Source organism: Ambystoma mexicanum, chromosome 7p (genome assembly GCF_040938575.1).
Source record: "Ambystoma mexicanum isolate Mex_15411 chromosome 7p, UKY_AmexF1_1, whole genome shotgun sequence".
NCBI lineage: Eukaryota > Metazoa > Chordata > Amphibia > Caudata > Ambystomatidae > Ambystoma > Ambystoma mexicanum.
Genome location: NC_090939.1, coordinates 612,690,383 through 612,710,345, shown reverse-complemented (window position 1 = coordinate 612,710,345; position 19,963 = coordinate 612,690,383). Strand labels below are relative to the sequence as shown.

The following is a 19,963-nucleotide window of genomic DNA, read 5'->3' as shown; positions in this document are numbered from 1 at the left end:
GAACCCACACCCAGGGAGGGAATGATGGTCTATTGTAAGGAGGAATAACCAAGAGGACATGTCATTTAGCACGTAAGATGGTTGCCTACAAAAAGCAAACCAAATGATTAAGGTGAGAAGCCTGTAGGACCTGCTCAGGGTACTGAAAGAATTCAGAGTTCTTACCACAACATCACCATTAATAGCATCATTCTCATTAGGACCAAAGTGGAGGAAATCTGCCCGAAACATGTTTGCTCAGATTTTTCTCTGCAGTCACCTATTATGATCCTTAGTGCAAATTAGATTTCCCATACTGGCATAGGTATTCAGAACTGATATGGAACATGTGAATGCTGCTGGGGGATCACCATTCTGATCTCTGTGGAGTGAGTTGGTTTTCACAGACTGTGCAGGGTGTTTCTGTGCCAGGTAAACAAGGTGCAATCCATGGAACCCAATGGCCCGACAGTGGCTGCTATTTTTGCAATGATGGACCTCATTGCTGAGCTTTGACATGTGTATGCATACCGCAGGGGTCATACCAGCATTACTGGATGCACAAAGTGAAGGTCACGAAAACCAAGCAGGTGCAATGTTCACACTTCCTTTACCATATGCGTGAGTTAATGCACCAACTGGCTCAGTCGTGTGAGTGACTTATCGGAATCCCAGGAGTCTGATCCTTTCCATCGCAGTGCCTCCAGCAAATGAAATGAGAACCTGAGTAGTAAATAGTCACTTTGGAAAACCGATAGAAGCTAGATAAAAGCAGCAGTGGCAGGTTGAAATCTACTTATATATTTTGGTAGCTAGCTATGCTCTGAAAAGGATGACCTAGAACGAATAAGCTTTTAAATTCAGAAAAACAATAAAAAATAAATAAGTATATTTAAGTTGAAATGCATTCGGCTTCCAAAAAGTAAGAAGTAAACTTGCACTGTTGGGCCCACTCGTTTTAATGTCCAAAATCATATATGTACTCAAGATGTCAAAGATTAGAAAAGCAAACTGCTATAGACATCAGGCAATATATTTGTAGATGCATGAATTAGCCAAACTAAATTCATACGATACAAGTTGTTACCTCTCCATTATGTGGATGAAGAATATTAAACCAACATTTCAAACACTCTGTAGGAAAAATCATATTTTGTTACCTTTCTGGTTAGTCCCAGTAACACAATGCTTTTAAAGGATAGAAATCTTTAGTTAAAAGCGCATGCTCTGTAACACTTACTTGCTGCAAACAGAGAATCAGAGTCTTTGCACTTTGGATTCTGTTGTTATGTCTAGTTCTGCTCAAGGTTTCTTTAATAATATCACCAAAATCATTGTAGCTCTGTCAATTCAAGAATATTGAGAATGTTAGCTTCATTACCATTCCACGGCTTGCATTTTTATTTGTACCCTCAAATCATGAAACAAATTGAAAAATGGTTAATCCATACTGTAAATACACAGAGCCATAAAGCGTAAATATACAATTAAAACTGACATCCATTTTTGGTGCCTTTATTAGTGTAACTCATCACATTTTAAATCACAGTGTAGTGCAGGCAGTGTCAAATCCGCTATCTACAAAGTTGCTTTACAAACGTTACAGTTACAAAAGTCAACCTAATGAAGGTCCAGGCTGAAAGAAATTCAAAGGCCTTAATAGTAAGGCCTACCAGTTCTACGTGTTTTTTGCAGTTTGGTTGACCACTTTTGGTCCACATGAATTAAACCAGTTATTTTTTGTAATAAGGTCCCCCATGACCTAACCCCCACCTCATTACTCACTCACTGCCCACATACACATCTCTTTATATATAAAAGGGAAATGTGTGGATATGTTTGTGTGCGTTTGAAATGTTCAGCATACTTCCCAACATGCTACAAACCTGACATTTGGCATGTGGGAAGCTTCCATGGTGTATACAATGTAAGAAGTATAAAATATAAATTTTTCAATGTTTTTTTCCAAGCGATCTGCAATGCATGGCTATGTGTGTGTGTGTTCAAAATGTTCAGCATACTTCCTAAAATGCTACATACCGAAATTTGGCATATGGGTAGCTTCCATGGTGTAGACAAATGAAAAGTACAAAATATTGGAGATCCAAGATGGCCGCCAGGGAGACGACCCTGTGTTAGGAGCACTCCCAGAGCCTCCAGCTAAAAAAGTGGGCTATTTGGAGCAATCCCCTCCCCGGGTGCCCCTACCTGCTGGTGCTGGCGTTTTGGGCAGCAGTGGTACCTGGTGATGGAGCGGAGCGGGCTCTGAAGAGGAGGTGTCCGGATGAAGCAGCGGAGCGCGGCCTGCTGCAGGGAGTGCCGGTGGAGCTGGGCTGGTGCACGGCAAGCGGGGCCGAGTCGGCAGAAGGAGGCAGAGAGACTGGGCTGCGCAGCTCTCCCGGTGGGGTGTGCAGAGGGAGTTGGCATTTGCAGCCCAGCAGGAGTGGAGCGCTGTTGGCGGAGGGGCAGGGACCCCAGCGGGACCCGCGGCCTGGGACTGCCTCCGCCCTCGGGATCATCCCCGGCTTGGCGGCCGCTGCGGGAGGCCTGTGTGGAGACGCCCTGGGGTGGAGAGAGTGGGCGGCCCTGGATCCAACGGAGGAAGGAGGAGGGGCCCTCCGAAGCAAAGAGTGAGGCTGTGCAGCTCTGGGGGAAGACCCAGAGCTCCTGCGGCGGCCTGTGGGGAGCAGAGGTGCCCTTGAATGGAATGTGCGGGCAGCCCTAGGCCCTAGCAGAGGAAGGAGGAGGGGCCCGCGGCGGTGAGGATCAAAGCGGAGCAGCTCCGTGGGAAGACCCGGGGCTCCAGCACTTGAGGTTCGCTTTGAGCCTCGTTTGTGGGGCTGGCTCTGACGGTACCTGCAGGGAGCAGCAGGTGAGCGTGGGGGGCGCTATGGGGGCACTGAGGCACGGAAGAAAAAAAGAAAAAGTAAAAAGAATACTGCCTGGGACCCTGTGCGGCGCACCTGCCCCTTGGCCCCCCTCTCCCCCCCCCACTTTAACTTTTAATTTGAGACTGTGCCAGTGGTGGAAAGAGAAGTTGGTCTGGGCTACCTCTGGGGCCCCCTTGCCCCACCATTTTTTTTTGATTGGGACAGCGCCTGCTTTGGAGTGTGAAGTGGGCTCGGGCATATTGCTCCAGGGGCGGATCTGTGCGAGGGGCGACCTGAGGTGCTCAGAGTTCCCTTGATACTGGAGGCCCAGCCACAATTCAAGGGGGGGATGGAGGAGCCTCTGGGCCAAGTCCAAAAGGCCTCAGGCCACTGCAGGGTTGCGCCTGGACAATTTGAAGGTACGAAGAGCCCAGGAACACTGGACATACGGCTGGGGGGGCACGCAACCCGGTGGTCTGGGGGAGGGACGAAGTTCCAGCAGCGGACAGAGAGTGCAAGTCCGTACAAGGAAGTGACTTTGGGCCTAGGTAAAAGGGCTGGCGGTGTCAAGAGATCCCACCTTTGAGGAAGATGTCTAAGAACAGAGGAAAGGTTCCAGGGACCCCGGCGAAAGGTGAGAAGAAATCGCCAGAGGGCATGCTTCAGAAACTATGGAGAAAGGAAGAGGGGGCAGAGCCTGAGAGAAGGAAGGAGAGAGATAGGAGCGAGGAGGGGATGGCCCTGGATGATGTCCAAGGGGATGAAAGGGTCACAAAGAAGCTCCTGGAGGAGTGTTTTCAAACCTTTGGCAATCGAATGGTCAATGTAAGGCAGGCGCAACTTGACAGAATGAAGGAGGACCTCAGGAGGGCGGTTTGTGAGGTGAAGAGTGACTTGACCAATTTGGGTTCAAGGGTGGACACTAGTGAAAGGGCTCTCCAGGACTTAGTTGAGGACTCTCGTTAAGTGCAAGAATGGGTGGAGAGCCTTGCCAATGCCACCCACAATCTGGAGCTCCAGACTGAAGATATTGAGATCAGATCAAGGAGGGGCAACATTAGGGTGAAATTTTTGCCGGAATCAGTCACAGACCCAGACCTCCGAAAGACTGTGAAGTTGCTGTTCGCTCCCCTGGCAGAGGTCTCAAGCCTAGAAGAGATCAGGGTAGACAGAGCTCATAGAGTGGGGCCCAGAAGGGATGAGCCCGGTGCCCGGCCACGGGATGTGTTAGTGGCGCTGCATGATTATACGCAGAAAGAGGTAATCCTACGGGCTGCGAGGGTGGCAGACACCATCAGTTTTAATGGGTCCTCCATTCAGCTATACCAGGATCTATTGGCTATCACTCTCAACAAGAGGAGGCAGATGCGCCCGATAACGCAGGCGCTTCAGAAGAGGGGTGTGAGATACAAGTGGACATTTCCGTTTGGTTTGGTGTTTGAGCTGGACAGAAGGCAGAGGAGGGTTATATCAGTGGAGGAGGGTGCCGCCATCCTCGGGATAGAGGTGGACCAGTCCTCAGGTGAATCATCGGACAGAGGGAAAACCAGCCCCAAACGTAGGGAGTGGAGTGGCCGACGTAGGCCCCGAGAAGGAAAATGAAGAGGAGGAGGGGTCCGGCGCGTGTCCCCCCCAGTGGGGGGGGGCCCGAGCCTGGGGGCAGAGACTCAGGGCTCATCGCCAAATTGATTACTAGGTTATGAGATGGTTAGTTTCAGGAGTACCTGGGGAGGGGTGTCTAGACAAGGCAGTAGTGGCTGGGGGAAGGGTTGTTGTCATGGAGGATTACCTAAGGGTCAGGGTTGACCTGCCAATGGGGTCACTGGGGTGGGGAGGTTGCACTGCCCCTGAGGGAGTGGTTCGGTGGGGCTAGAGGCCGGCAGTCTACACCCATTGGGGGGGTCACAGGACTGGGGGGAGGAATGCAGGGTATGGGTTTTGGTCCTGTCGGGAGGAGATCGTTGGGTTCTTTGGGTAATGGGTAAAGTCTTGAAAATACTGTCCCTGTATATCAGGGGTTTGAATTCACCGGTGAAGAGGAAATAAGTGGAGCTCATGCTGGCGAAAGAGAATCTGGATATTATTAGCTTTCAAGAAACTCATATACAAGAAAAGGACAGACAGAGGGTGAGGCTGAAGGGGTTTAGCCGCCTTCGTCAATCGAATGGCCAGGGGAAGAAGGGGGGTGTCCTAATAGCCCTAAAAATCAATTTGGACGAGGCTGTCACAGGCTCTTCCCGGGACAATTTAGGCAGGTTTCTAGTTTTGAATCTTCAGCAAGGCAGGGAGGTGTGGTCAGTGGCTACCCTTTATGCGCCGAATACAGGGCAGGACCACTTCCTACTAACAATGCTGTCTAAATTGGAGAGGGTGTCTAGGGGCAACATAATACTCACAGGGGATTTCAATTAGCCTGGGACCCAGCAAGAGATAGGAGTGCAAGACTCTTTCAAGTCCAGACTAAACCTTCTAAAGAGCTGCAGTCCAAATTGGAGAACCTATCACTGGTGGACGCATGGCAGGAAAAGAGGGGTGACGATAGTGGGTACACTTTATATTCTCATGTGCACAGATCAGCTTCCAGGATAGACTATGTCTGGTTGTCTCGTCCCCTTGTAGGTAGGCTTAGGTAGATTGAGGTGGACGCGATTGCGATCTCAGACCACGCTCGGATTGTGACGGAGCTTGCGGCGCCATCGCAGGCGGCGGGGCTGTGGAAATGGAAGTACCCTTCTCACATCTTTAAGGACGAGGTGTTGCGGGAGGAGCTGCGGCAGGAGATTGGTCACTTTTTTCAGAGGAATGATACTGAGGGCATGGACCAATGGATAATTTGGGACGCCTTTAAAGCCACCATTAGGGGGACGATTATTGGGATCAAGGCTAGGAGCGATAGGGAATGTAGGAAGTTAGAAGACTTGGAGGCTAATTTGAAAGCGGTCCTACAGGAACTAGCGGTTAGACCCTCTGCAGAGACTAGGAGGAGGTATAGGGTGATTAAGGGCCCATTGGACACGGTAATCTCAGCTAAGGCGGAGAGGGCACTGCTATACCTTAAGCAGAAGTATTATGTGAAGGCTAATAGGGCGGACAGGCTGTTGGCGAGAAAGCTGAGGAGTGAGGAGAAAGATAGACCGATACTGAGAATTAAAACGGTGGGGGGGAGGGAGGTGACGGGGACCCAAGAAATCAAGAGGGAGTTTGCGAGGTATTACGGATAGGTGTGTAAATCTGACAGTCCAGCGGTAGGGGATCAGGGGATGTTTCTGGAAGGGTGCCATCTATCTGGGATTGAGGTAGCAGATAGGGAGGAACTTGAGAAGGATTTACCTATAGAGGAGGTCCACAAGGCTATTGCGGCTCAACCCCTTCATAAAGCTCCAGGGCCTGAGCGGATTTTTATAAAACGTTTAGGGATGTCTTCGCCCCGAGAATGGTTGCTTTATATAATACTTTTGGGGGAAGGAATGGGATAACCCCATCTATGGGGGAGGCGAAAGTGGTACTACTCCCTAAGCAGGGGAAAGATCTTACATCGTTCAGTGCCTACAGACCAATTGCTCTAATCAATTTAGATGCGAAGATCTTTACTAAGATTTTGGCGGCCAGGCTCAAACCTCTCCTTCCATCCCTAGTGGAGCACGACCAGTCGGGTTTTGTTAAGGGGAGGCAAACACACGACAACACCAGGAGGATTGCCCATATTATAGAAAAAGTGAACAATTTAAGATGGAGGCGATTGTGGTGGCCCTCGACGCTGAGAAAGTGTTTGATAGATGTTAGGGAGAATTCTCTGTTAAGGCTTATTTCCCAAACCTAGTGAGTCCCCCAGCAGCTTTGCTGGATTTTTTGGGGTTTATTTTTTTCTCGTGCTAAGAGTGAGACTCTTTTTCTCCCACACTTAGGCATGATTTGAGAATGTCCTTTGACTGTGAATGTGTTTTATGGGCTATGGGGTCTTTCACTCCATAGGGCTTCATGTGTTTTTGGTATGTGTGTTACACAGCAGCCTCAGTGCAGTAACACAGGGATGTCATAGTGACCCCCAAACATAGACTCCATACCCTGGGACTGACTACTGTCTCCCAGGGCATGTAAAGTCACCATTGGCTTTACTAGTCTAAAATTGTGAACAGAATCAGTACAAACCATCATATTGTGGAAGTACTGGTAGGGGTAATTTGATTGCCCCTGGGTCTGTTTTCCAAGGGGGCACTGTCCAGTCACCACTTGTCGAGTTCTGGCTGGTGGCAGTGGATACCACGCGAAATATTCCACCCGAATATTTCCTATGGGATTTTCCCATTCATTTTAAACGCACCACTTTTTGGTGCAATGTTAAAGATACCGCCGGGTTATTTATTTAATATTTATTCCCCGGATGGGTCTTTTTGCCAGGACTCGGTTTTAAAATGGCATTTGTGTTCGCCTCTGAAACTCTAACCCAAATCGAGCCCTTTGGTCCACTTTTTGGCGGGCTTCTCCACAGAAGCCCTCCAAATGGTGCCACTCTGTCTGGGGTCTAGAGAATGTATGGGAGGGGGATTGGGCACCCTGGACTGAGTTGCCATGGCAACTCAAGTCGCACTCTTGTTTGATTGGCCCAGTGGTGAGCCGCCCGGCTCACCACTTAGCAAGTTTGAGTGACAGCTAGGCTGTTGAATGGGGGTTTTGCTGCATAAAAGCAGGGCTTTGGGGACTGGAACTTCAGAAGTCGGCTCAGGACCTAAAGAATCCGAAGAGGGGGTGAAGCTGAGCCATCTACAACGACGACACCACCGGTGGAGCCTTGCTGTACGAACTCACCACTTCCCCGACGACAGAGGAGATCTTCTTCCAGGAGAGTTTTCTTCCCTTTGAGCTGGTGGGACCAACCAGTTGGCCTTTTTCGCCTTCCTGGATCGTCTCGTGGTCGAAACGCCCATGCCAACCACCCCGGCGGCCGGATAGCCACGCTTCACCACTACCGCGAATAAAAGGGTAGTACCTTTTAACCGGGAAACTCTGCGCTGGTTTCTTCCCTGGCAGTGCAACGACCTCCAGCTTTCTTCCTCGTCGAGATCATCTCTTCCCCTGGTTGAAGCCACGACTCGCACCCGCTGCCAGGAACAACTGCCACTGCTGGAGCTTTCTCACCATTTCAGGTACTGTGTCCCGCCTGGTCTCCCCTGCAACAGATTGTCCAAGGTGTCTCGTAAATCCTTGCCTTTCTATCTGGGTTGACCTCAGACCTGCTAACTGTACCTTTCTGAACTGATCCAACCTCTTTTGACTTTTCTGCAAAGACTTGGAGTGCATTTCCAAAGTGTGATCCAAGAGTGGGCCTGGCCTATGAACTTCTTGCTCTACAGTAGACCCTGCCTTTTTTGACTTGCTGTGCTTTATTAAAAGTGTTGGTACTGGGTTATTTTCCTACTCTGCCTTTTCTCTCCCTTTTTAACTGAATTATTGGAGTGCCATCTACGGTTACGCACTCACCTCTGTTTTGCTAAATAAGTGGTGTCTTAACCTAGACTTGTCGAATAATTAACTAGGGAGGTGCATATACTTATAGTGACTGTGTTTGAACTTGCTTGATATATTAGTGCTAGTGTATTTTCATAAGTGTGTTTTTAAATAAATAATGATATACTTTTATACCCAAGATCTGGTTAGTGTTTGCTTATTCTACTGTGTCTTTAGCCCTATTGTGTATACTCTATATACTGCCTAACTCTTCTTGAGAGACGTCTGACTGCTCAGCCACAGCTACCAGGTAAATCTGGGTGGCGCGGACTGCTACCAATTGGGTTTATTGCTTACTCCTGTAGTCTTAAACTCTTTGCAGTGGTCCCTAAGGGAACTGCACAGGTTTCTGCCTAACAATAGAGTAGAATGGGGCTTTTTTTGCCACTATGCATAAGATGGGCTTCGGGGATAAATTCATGGGCAAGATAGAGGCGAACTACTTTAATCCCACATCGCGCCTGATGATTAATGGGGAGGCATCTGACCCGGTGGTGGTTTCTAGAGGTACGAAGTAAGGCTGTCCGCTATTGCCACTACTTTTTGCGATATGTCTGGAGCCGCTCCTGAGTAAAATCAGATTACACCAGGTGATTAAGGGGGTGATGTTCGGGGGAAGGGAGCATAAGGTGGCTGCCTTTGCGGACGATATGTTGCTGATCCTGAATAACCCCCGAGAATCCCTGGAGGCAGTTGAGAGAGTTTTTGGGGAGTTCGGCCAAATAGCAGGGCTACGGATCAATAAAATTAAGTCAGAGGTGCTGTGTCTACCGACATCCCCCGGGGTGGAGAGGGAGCCGAAGAAGAGCTTTGAATTTGCCTGGGCAAAGGGTAGGATAAAGTATCTGGGAACTGTTATCACGGGGACGATTGAGCAAATGTATGAGGCAAACTATCTCCCGCTACTGGGGACAATCAAGGGGATGCTTATGGGCTGGGGACTACTGGCTGTGTCTTGGTTAGGCAGGATCAATGCCTTAAAGATGGTTATCCTTCCAAAGCTATTGTATTTATTTATGGCGTTACCGGTTAGGGTACCGGCCTCCTCCTTTAGAAAGTTAAGCAGGCTCACTAAGGCCTACATATGGGGGGCGAAGAAACCTAGAGTTCCTAGTAGGCTGATGCAATTGCCCAGAAGTAGAGGAGGCATGAGGGAACCGGATATGGTGACCTACTACCGGGCAGCTCAGATGAGGGTACTGTGTGACTGGACAAAGGATGACAGGGGAAAAGTGTGGAGGGAAATGGATAGAGCAGTAGTAGTGTATGGGCTGGAGGCGGTTCTGTGGCTCCCTCAAGCGGACAGGCCCAGGAGGATGTACTGCAGCGTAATTGAAGAGTTAGTGGCAGGGTCGGGTTGGCCCCTCGGCCTTTCGGCACGTGGCCGGGCCGAAATCATCCCTGGGGAGTGGGGGGCCGGTTTCTGACCATGCCTGGGCCGGTTTTGAACCAAAAAAAAAAGTTTTCAAAAAGATATATTTTTTATTTTTTGCAAAACCATATTTTTCGTAGTGTACTTAGGGACAATGCTATTTGATGCCACTTCCTGTTTTGTCAAGGGTGAAAGGTCGTGTTTCATCGCTTCCCGGGATGTCACTTTGGGGTTGGGTCAAATGACATCACTTCTGTTGAACAGAGGTCAAGGGTCGTGAGGGGTGGGTCACCTTTTTGAGGCGAGGGGTGGGCCACTTTTGTTTTGGGTGTCCAGGCCTAATTCTTGTCCCAGTCCGACCCTGGTTGGTGGGTAGGTCTTGAGATGAGGCGGTGTGTAGATCAAAGATCACTACCTTCCCTTTGCCTTTCACACCCATCTTTGCGAATCCTCAATTCATCCCTGGGCTGGGAGCTGACTCCGGGTTTGATGCGTGGCAGGAGGGGTGCTGTAGGTGCCTTAAAGACCTCTTCGAAGGAGGGCAAGTGAGAAACCTTTCTACCTGTAAGAGCATTTTCGGAGTGGGGGAAGAAGAGTGGTGCCGATATATGCAGCTAAGACATTGGACCCTGCATCGCTATAAAAGGGGCGGCCACAAGGGACTTTACTCAATTTGAGAAATATGTGGCTACTAAAGCGGGGGACAGACACCTCGTGGGTGACTTTTATAGGTTGCTCAAGGAGGGGGAAGTGGCAGGCAAGAGGGGCTTTATGGCCAATTGGGAAAAAGAAACCGGGCCATCAATAGCGCTGGAACAGTGGCAATCCCTATGGGTGTCCTTTGCCAAGTTGACGAACTCCTTACAAATTCAGGAAATATGGGTGAAGTTGATGCATCAATAGCACCTTACCCCATAAACCGCTCTGTGTTGGAGGGGTTGTGGGGACGAGGGCTCCTGGAGACAAGTCTGGTGGCAATGCCCGAAGGTTGCCCCGTTCTGGGACAAGATTCGTGAGGCGGTGCATGATAAGATGGGCATTGCTATTGTTGGATGTATAGACACTGGGCTGTTTATCTTAGGGCTGGATGGTACCCTGGACAAGATGCAGATGAAGGCCCAAAAGAAGGTTTATGTGATCTTGGTGATGGCAGGGGCACAGTTAATAGCACAGAAACGGAAGGCGAAGGAAGCGCCCACGGAGTATGAATGGGTAGGAAGGATTTGGCGGCTAGCAGCTCTGGAGAAGGTGACATACTCGCTAAGAGGAGAACACCAGCAGTTTCTTTTGGACTTGGACTTGGTTTTACAATTTCTTAAAAGAGACTCCAGTGCAGCCTGGTGCCCGTGCAGCATGAAGCTTCTGGGATTGGCATAAGGTGGGGCCGGGGATTGGGTGCGGGGTGGGGAGGAATGAATTGGGAGGTCTCAGGATCCTGAGTAGCTCCATATGGTGGAACGTGGGCTGCCCAGCAACCTGGGAGAGAGGCGGGGAGAGACGGGCGAAGTACTGACTTTAACAAAAGACAGAACCTAAGAGAGTTGTAGCGATGCACCAAGACCTGTGGGGGTGGGAGGGTAGGGATTGTTGGGAGAGGGTGGAGGGAGTTGGGGGGTAAAGGTTATTTTGTTCAGTTGTTGTTATAAATGCCAATAAAAAAGTTATATGAAAAAAAGTACAAAATATTGATTTTTGAAAATGTTCTTTTTTAAGCGGTCTTCAATACTTACCCCTGGCATATAGCTCTTTGCTCCATAGTATTGCTGTAGTTCTATGTTCATTGTTCCTAAAGTTCAGCCATTCATGAACTTCAGGAGTTCATTGTTCCTAAACTTTCCACACTATCAGTATTCTAGCTAACATGAGTGGTACTCCTTTTTTAGGGTGACACTTTTGCGGGTTACACTAAACAGTGCTTTTGTAGTGAAGCGGGTGACAAGAAAGGAACAAGTTACTTACCTGTAACTGTTGTTCTCCAGCAGGGGTCTGGCATGGATTCACATGCTCATGAATATTCCTCATCATCAGGCTGGGAATCCTCTGTAAAGAAATAATCAGTTTCAGTTTTGTTTCTGAACTGTCTTTCTACTAGTAACCAATCACTGGTCTCTCGGTCATACTGCCCCCAGCCAATGACTGCCTTCTACCTAAGCCCCTCCTCTGGCAGCCATCTTCAGATTTGGTAGCATGTAAAGTGGCAGAAGGACCAAGAAAAGAGCCGCAGAGGGGTAGGAGGGAGGGTTCGCATGTGAATCCATGCCAGACCCACACTGGAGAACAACAGTTACAGGTAAGTAACTTGTTACTTCTCCAGCATGGGGTCTGGCATGGATTCACATGCTCATGAATACAAGAATACATAGCAGTACACACATGCACAACCACGGGAGGTGGCAAAGCTCAACATTAAGCCTTTCAACAACTCAACATTAAGCATCTCTTGCCTCCTCACCAGGCCCACCTTAAAGGCGAACAGGTTACGCAGCACTGCTTGGCTGACACTGGACTCCTCTCTGGAATCCCGGTCGACGCAGTAGAACCTCGTGAAGGCGTGCGTTGACCGCCACGTAGCAGCCCTGCAGATGTCCAGCAGGGGCACGCCAGACAAGAACGCCGTGGTAGCAGCGTTCGCTCTGGGACTGCCAGGCAAGGGTCAGTTTGCCAACCGGTGACAGTGCATGATGCAGCTGGAGAGCCATCTGGAAATGGAAGCCTTCGAGAGGGCCTTCCCTTGGTTCACAGGTCTAAAGTTCACAAACAGCTGTGATGTCTTCCGAAGACTCTTCGTGCGGTCCACGTAGAACTTCAGTGCTCTAGCCACATCCAGCGAGTGCAAAGTCCTCTCAGCTGGCGACGAAGGCAACGGGATGAAAACAGGTAACACCAAGGGATTGTTGAGGTGGAAGTCCGACTGCACTTTGGGCATGAAGGAGGGGTGAATCCTCAGCACCTGATGCCCGCTCCCGGGGAGCTGGCTCAGGCCCTGTGTCCCCGAAAGCGGACATCAAGTCCCCGGGGAAGGTCCCAGCAACCCCTTATAGGGGCCCTTTGGACAGCGTCCTGGCGCCTATGGCGCCAGGCTCATAGAAAACGTCAGTCCTGGCGCCACAGGCGCCAGGCTCATTATGAAAGTGTTTGGGTGCACTTACCTTATGCAGACCATGCTGCAGAACCCCGGCCTCCTTGAGGCCTGAAAGGAACTACTTTACCTGTGGGACTCATTTACCACTCTTGCGTGGTCGGGGAAGGATACATACCTGATTGGAGGAAGGACACATTCTAGGAACTTCTTCCAAGGCTATTTAAACCACACCCGATCAGCCACACGTGCTCCGCGTTGTTCTGCATCTAGCAGCTGGACGCTCACCGTGTCTGCTCCTGCATCCTGACTTCTGCCACACCTGCCAGCATCCTGAATCACCTGCAAAGGAAGGGAACAAGAGAACAGAAGAAAGAAAAGGCCTCACCTGCTAAATCTGCTTCCCAGAGACATTTCGCCGACAATCCTGAAAAGGAAGACATTTATTTTTAAAAGCACATTGCATCGATCGCTGCAGCGCCGCATTCTACTCACCTTTACAGGGCGCCTCCATGTTCAGCAGCGACCATCCGGATTCGCAGTCGCGCCCCCGCGCCTAGGGAGAAAAAGACAAGAACAAAGGTGAGAGAAAGAAGGGAAAAGGGAAGCTAAAACTCCATGTCAAGACTTACCTGTTGGGTCATTCCCTTTTCATTTCGGGTCCGCGCCGCATCTAGGCATTTTCGGACCCCGGCCCCTAAGGGGAAAAAGACATCAGCGTTAATGAGTGAATGAAAAGACATTACCAAAACACTCATTAAAGACTTACCTGATTTCCACAAGGATTTCACCGCTCACCTCGGGTCGGTGCCTATTCCCCGGCATTCCGTACCCCGGCCCCTATGGGGAAAAAGACACTACCATTAGAACATTAATGCATGGACACAAGGGGAACCACTTATAGAAAAACCTACCTGGAAGCCAAGCAAGTTTGGTTCTCACCCATCCAAAAATCCAGTGACGTAACTGGATACCAACGCGCCCCTGCATCAGAAGCAGGATGGAGAGCACGTCCTTCCAGACCCTAAGGTGAGACGCTACGGGGAAGCACAGCAGGGTTTTGAGGAGGGTGAGAGGGGTAAATGGGAGGCCAATTGCATTACCCCGCAGACAGTTAACCCCCTATTCTCACCTACAGAAGGATACTTCTGCGAGTCAGACAAGCCAGATCTGGGGCCCGGTCCAGTCCGTCTTCCGAACCCTGCGCATCACCTTAGACGAGGTCACAGCAGCGCGAACCAGACCAGCGCCCCGTGGGAGTCAGGTGAGCGTTACAGAACGCGAAGCCTTCCTACAAATTCCCACCCAGGCGCTATGGAAACTTCTGAGACTGATCAGTTGGCCCAATTACTGGGGGCATTACGGGCCGAAGTACATGCTGCTCGTCAAGAGACTAATGCCCTCAAGAGGGAATTAATAATATCAAAGGAAAGAACTGATGCCCTGGCCAGACAGCTTTTGCAAGGTCAAGCTGGACAAACTCCTCTACCCTGTTCCGGAGGGAACCCCGCTCCTGTGGTTCCCAGTTACCCTGTGCAGATTAATCTACCTGGAAAAATGCTGCTGGCCCCACCTGAACGCTTTGCTGGGGACCCCAAACGATTCGCCGTATTCATGAATCAGTGTCGTTTGCACTTCCTATGCAGACCTGGGGCCTCCCTAATGAACAGACCAAAGTAGCCTTTGTATTGTCATATCTCAGCGGCTGCGCTGCCGATTGGTCAGTTCCACTGGTTACTCAAGATGACCCGATTCTCCGTGATTTTCAAGGATTTCAAGCAAGCATGGAAAGGTTATTTGCTCGACACTCTCAGGGGCAGGCTCTGGATGACGAACTTCTATCCCTGCGACAGGGCAATCAGGACCTCCTATCCTATATTGCAACCTTTAATAGACTAATTGTGGAAACGGGATGGCCAGAGGATAAAAGAGTCACGTTATTTTATGGAGGTCTACGCGGAGAACTTAAAGATGTCTTGGCCCAAGTTGTAAATCCGCCCCAAGAATGCACAGAATATACAGACTTAGTGGTCCAATTGGATCACAGACTTCAAAACAGAAAAACAGATCGGTCCAGGTTTGAGACCCAGGTGTTGGTCAAGACCCACGCTAACCCCAAGGGAGTTGATGTCTCTGAACGTATGCAAATTGGAGGGGTTAAAGAACCCTCAACTCAAAAGGAACGTGAAAGGAGGCGGCAGTTAAAATTATGTCTTTATTGTGGGATCTCTGGACACTTTCTACGAAATTGCCCGGCAAAACCACCCAGAAAAGCGGTAGGAGCCGCTGATAAAAACCATGAAGACTCTGTTTCGGGAAACGACTCAGCCCGACAAGTGTAGGGGTCCGCTTGCCGAGCTTGAAAACTAACTCTCAGACCTCGCATTTCATTGTGCCAATGGTTCTCGTAGATCCAGAAAAGCCTAAGCGGTTGCATGCAATAAAGGCATACATCGATAGTGGGGCTATTGGAAACTATGTGGATTGTGAATTGGCCTCTAGGATTAACCTCCCTCTCCGTCCTAAAACCAGCAAAGATGTCATCACCACAGTCGATGGAACTGAAATTGCCTCTGGACCGGTAACACATTCCACTACTGGGGTGACTCTTATTGGTCCTGACGGCCATCGGGAGGCAGTTGTGTTTGATGTAATCAAGGCTCCACAGTTTCAGGTTATTCTTGGAATTCCTTGGTTAGAGCCACATAATCCTCGAATTGATTGGCGAGCTAAGAGAATAACCTTCCCGGATTGTGCACAAACATGCTACCCAGAAATCCTGAAGATTAATCTAGCGTCTGTAACCTCTGCCTCCATGCAATTACCTCCGGAATACCAGGACTTTCAGGACGTCTACCAAAGGGAACAGGCCAACACGTTACCTCCTCACCGATCGTACGATTGCCAAATCGATCTGGTGCCCGGTGCACAACCCCCTTGTAGCAGGATTTATGCCCTTACCGAACCTGAGAACCTGCATTTGAGACAATATTTGGATCAATACCTCGCCAATGGTTTTATTCGCCCGTCAAAGTCCCCGGCATCCTCGGCTTTGTTCTTCGTGCCTAAAAAAGAAGGCGACCTTAGAACTTGTATCGATTACCGCGCATTGAACCAGATAACGGTTAAAAACCGTTATCCTCTGCCTCTGATTCCTGAACTCCTTGACCAGGTGAAGGACGCTTGCATATACACCAAGTTAGATCTCCGGGGGGCCTTTCATCTGGTGCGAGTAAAAGAAGGCGACGAATGGAAAACAGCCTTCCGTACAAAATATGGATTATTCGAATACCAGGTAATGCCTTTCGGGTTGTGCAATGCGCCTGCTGCCTTCCAATTCTTCATGAATGATGTCCTTCGGGAACTCATCGATGTTTGTGTTGTCGTCTATATCGATGACATTCTAGTGTACTCCTCTTCGGAATCTGATCACAGAAAACACGTTAGGGCAGTTCTGGAAAAACTGCGCCAACACAAACTATTTGCTAAACTGGAGAAATGTGTTTTCCATACCACAGAAATTGAGTTACTCGGTTTCATCCTGACACCCAAAGGAGTCCGAATGGACTCAAGAAAAGTGGATGCCATCCTCAAATGGCCATCACCTAGCTCTGTAAAAGGGGTTCAAAGCATGCTCGGCTTTGCCAATTTCTATCGCAGGTTTATCCCGGAATTTTCACGCATAGTACAACCCATTACTTCACTCTTGAGGAAAAATATACGTTTTGAATGGTCTGAAGAAGCTGAGCAGGCCTTCCAGGATTTAAAAGCTAAGTTTACCTCCGCACCTATATTGAAACGCCCACGTCCAGATCTCCCGTATGTCGTCGAAACTGACGCATCCAGCCTAGCCATGGGAGCAGTTCTGTCTCAAAGAGATCCTGAAACCAACCAACTGCATCCCGTAGCATTTTGGTCCAGAAAATTCTCGGCACCAGAGATTAATTACGTAATCACTGACAAAGAACTGTTAGCCGTAAAGTCCGCTTTTAAAGCCTGGCGGCATTACCTGCTTGGCGCTCGACATACCATCACGGTGATCACTGATCACCGGAATTTACAGTATTTGAAAACCGCCAAGGCTCAGTCATCACGGCAGCTCCGATGGGCTTTGTTTTTCGCTGAATTTGATTTCGTGATTACCTATCGACCTGGCTGCAGGAACGACAAAGCAGACCCCTTATCCCGAATTGGAATGGGAGAATCTGATACAAACTCAGAAAGTACCAATAATTCCCGAACAGAGAATTCTAGGCATGACTTCGTTACAGACGCTTGAAGACATTCAAGTCAGAGTGAAACAACTCCTGGACCCTACAGTCCTACAGGATTGGATACAAAAGGGATCAGACTTTACCATAGATAATGGTTTACCTTATTACCAAGGACGCTTATTCCTGCCGCACAAGGATTTACACAAACTAGTTATTTCAGGTTATCATGATACAGTAATAGAGGGACACCCCGGTATTGCCAAGACAATGGAAAAGGTGAAACGACAATTCTGGTGGCCCTCTTGGCGAAAAGATGTTAAATCTTTTGTGATGTCCTGTGGTGTTTGCGCCCAAAATAAAGGTCAAAAGAAAAGACCAGCCGGTCTCCTTCAACCTCTAGACATACCGCCAGCACCCTGGCACACCCTATCAATGGATTTTATTACGGACTTGCCTCCTTGTTCGGGATACAATACCATTCTGGTAATTGTGGATTTGTTTTTCAAAATGGCCCACTTCATTCCTTTGAAAGGTTTACCTTCAGCTTCTGTCCTAGCCAACAAATTCCTCGAAAATATTGTTCGGCTACATGGATTCCCATCTATACTAATCTCTGACCGGGGAAGCCAATTCATTTCCCACTTCTGGCGCAAATGTTGTCAAATGGCACAAATCGACGTAAGATTATCGACCAGTCACCACCCTCAGACCGATGGTCAGACCGAGAGGACAAATCAGACCCTTGAGCAGTACTTACGGTGTATGTTACAGCAATCTGAAAGCAACTGGAAAGACATTCTTTGGATAGCCGAATACGCATATAATAATTCGGTACACTCTGTAACTGGCCATAGTCCTTTTTATACCTTGTTTGGACATCAACCTCGAACCTCAAACCTCGACTCACCTCAGAACCTCGGAGTGCCCGCAGTAGAACATCTGCATTCTACCATTACCCGAGCCTTCAAAGAGGTAACCACACATTTACAACAAGCCAAGAGAAAATACAAGGAAAATGCTGACCTACATCGGAGTGAAGCACCTCCGTATCAGATTGGGGATCAAGTGTGGTTAGCTACCAGACATTTACCGCTCAAAGGGCCTCGAACTTTTAACCCAAAATATCTGGGACCTTATTCTATTACGGCAATAATTAACCCAGTAGTGGTTAAACTTGATTTACCAGCTAATATGCGAATTCACCCTGTTTTTCATGTGTCACTTCTGAAACCAGTGGTCCCCGGAACCCGACTACTCAAACCTCCAGGACCTATTCAAATAGATGGGGAACCCGAATTCGAAGTGAAGAACATTTTAGATTCAAAAATGTTTAGGTCAAAGCTTTTCTACCTAATTGATTGGAAGGGGTACGGACCTCAGGAGAGGTCGTGGGAACCCAGTGACCATGTGCATGCACCTCGATTAGTCAGGAAATTCCACCGACTCTTCCCAAACAAACAAAAACCCCCGGAAGGAACAACCTTGGGAGGGGCCTTGGGGGGGAGTGCTGTCACGATGCCCGCTCCCGGGGAGCCGGCTCAGGCCCTGCGTCCCCGAAAGCGGACATCAAGTCCCCGGGGAAGGTCCCAGCAACCCCTTATAGGGGCCCTTTGGACAGCGTCCTGGCGCCTAAGGCGCCAGGCTCATAGAAAACCTCAGTCCTGGCGCCATAGGCGCCAGGCTCATTATGAAAGTGTTTGGGTGCACTTACCTTATGCAGACCATGCTGCAGAACCCCGGCCTCCTTGAGGCCTGAAAGGAACTACTTTACCTGTGGGACTCATTTACCACCCGGGCGTGGTCGGGGAAGGATACATACCTGATTGGAGGAAGGACACATTCTAGGAACTTCTTCCAAGGCTATTTAAACCACACCCGATCAGCCACACGTGCTCCGCGTTGTTCTGCATCTAGCGGCTGGACGCTCACCGTGTCTGCTCCTGCATCCTGACTTCTGCCACACCTGTCAGCATCCTGAATCGCCTGCAAAGGAAGGGAACAAGAGAACAGAAGAAAGAAAAGGCCTCACCTGCTAAATCTGCATCCCAGAGACATTTCGCCGACAATCCTGAAAAGGAAGACATTTATTTTTAAAAGCACATTGCATCGATCGCTGCAGCGCCGCATTCTACTCACCTTTACAGGGTGCCTCCATGTTCAGCAGCGACCATCCGGATTCGCAGTCGCGCCCCCGCGCCTAGGGAGAAAAAGACAAAAACAAAGGTGAGAGAAAGAAGGGAAAAGGGAAGATAAAACTCCATGTCAAGACTTACCTGTTGGGTCATTCCCTTTTCATTTCGGGTCCGCGACGCTTCCAGGCATTTTCGGACCCCAGGCCCCTAAGGGGAAAAAGACATCAGCGTTAATGAGTGAATGAAAAGACATTACCAAAACACTCATTAAAGACTTACCTGATTTCCACAAGGATTTCACCGCTCACCTCGGGTCGGTGCCTGTTCCCCGGCATTCCGTACCCCGGCCCCTATGGGGAGAAAGACACTAGCATTAGAACATTAATGCATGGACACAAGGGGAACCACTTATAGAAAAACTTACCTGGAAGCCAAGCAAGTTTGGTTCTCACCCATCCAAAAATCCAGTGACGTAACTGAATACCAACGCGCCCCTGCATCAGAAGCAGGATGGAGAGCTCGTCCTTCCAGACCCTAAGGTGAGACGCTACGGGGAAGCACAGCAGGGTTTTGAGGAGGGTGAGAGGGGTAAATGGGAGGCCAATTGCATTACCCCGCAGACAGTTAACCCCCTATTCTCACCTACAGAAGGATACTTCTGTGAGTCAGACAAGCCAGATCTGGGGCCCGGTCCAGTCCGTCTTCCGAACCCTGCGCATCACCTTAGACGAGGTCACAGCAGCGCGAACCAGGCCAGCGCCCCCGTGGGAGTCAGGTGAGCGTTACAGCACCACCCTTGTCTCGTGGAAAGT

The 19,963-nt window shown here is 49.4% G+C and overlaps 1 protein-coding gene across 5 annotated transcripts in view; it reads right to left on the bottom strand.

The window, feature by feature from the left end:
* The window catches only part of LOC138526199 (cohesin subunit SA-2-like), a 2,217,157-nt gene that overhangs the window by 420,406 nt on the left and 1,776,788 nt on the right, over positions 1-19,963 (bottom strand). For all 5 annotated transcript variants that reach the window (XR_011283519.1, XR_011283520.1, XR_011283521.1 and 2 more), the window contains one exon: positions 1,220-1,321. Coding sequence is in view for 2 of the 5 variants with exons in the window: in XM_069636632.1 (XP_069492733.1) it covers positions 1,220-1,321 (102 nt within the window). In the remaining 3 variants the exon portion in view is untranslated. The remainder of the gene's footprint in view (positions 1-1,219; positions 1,322-19,963) is intronic.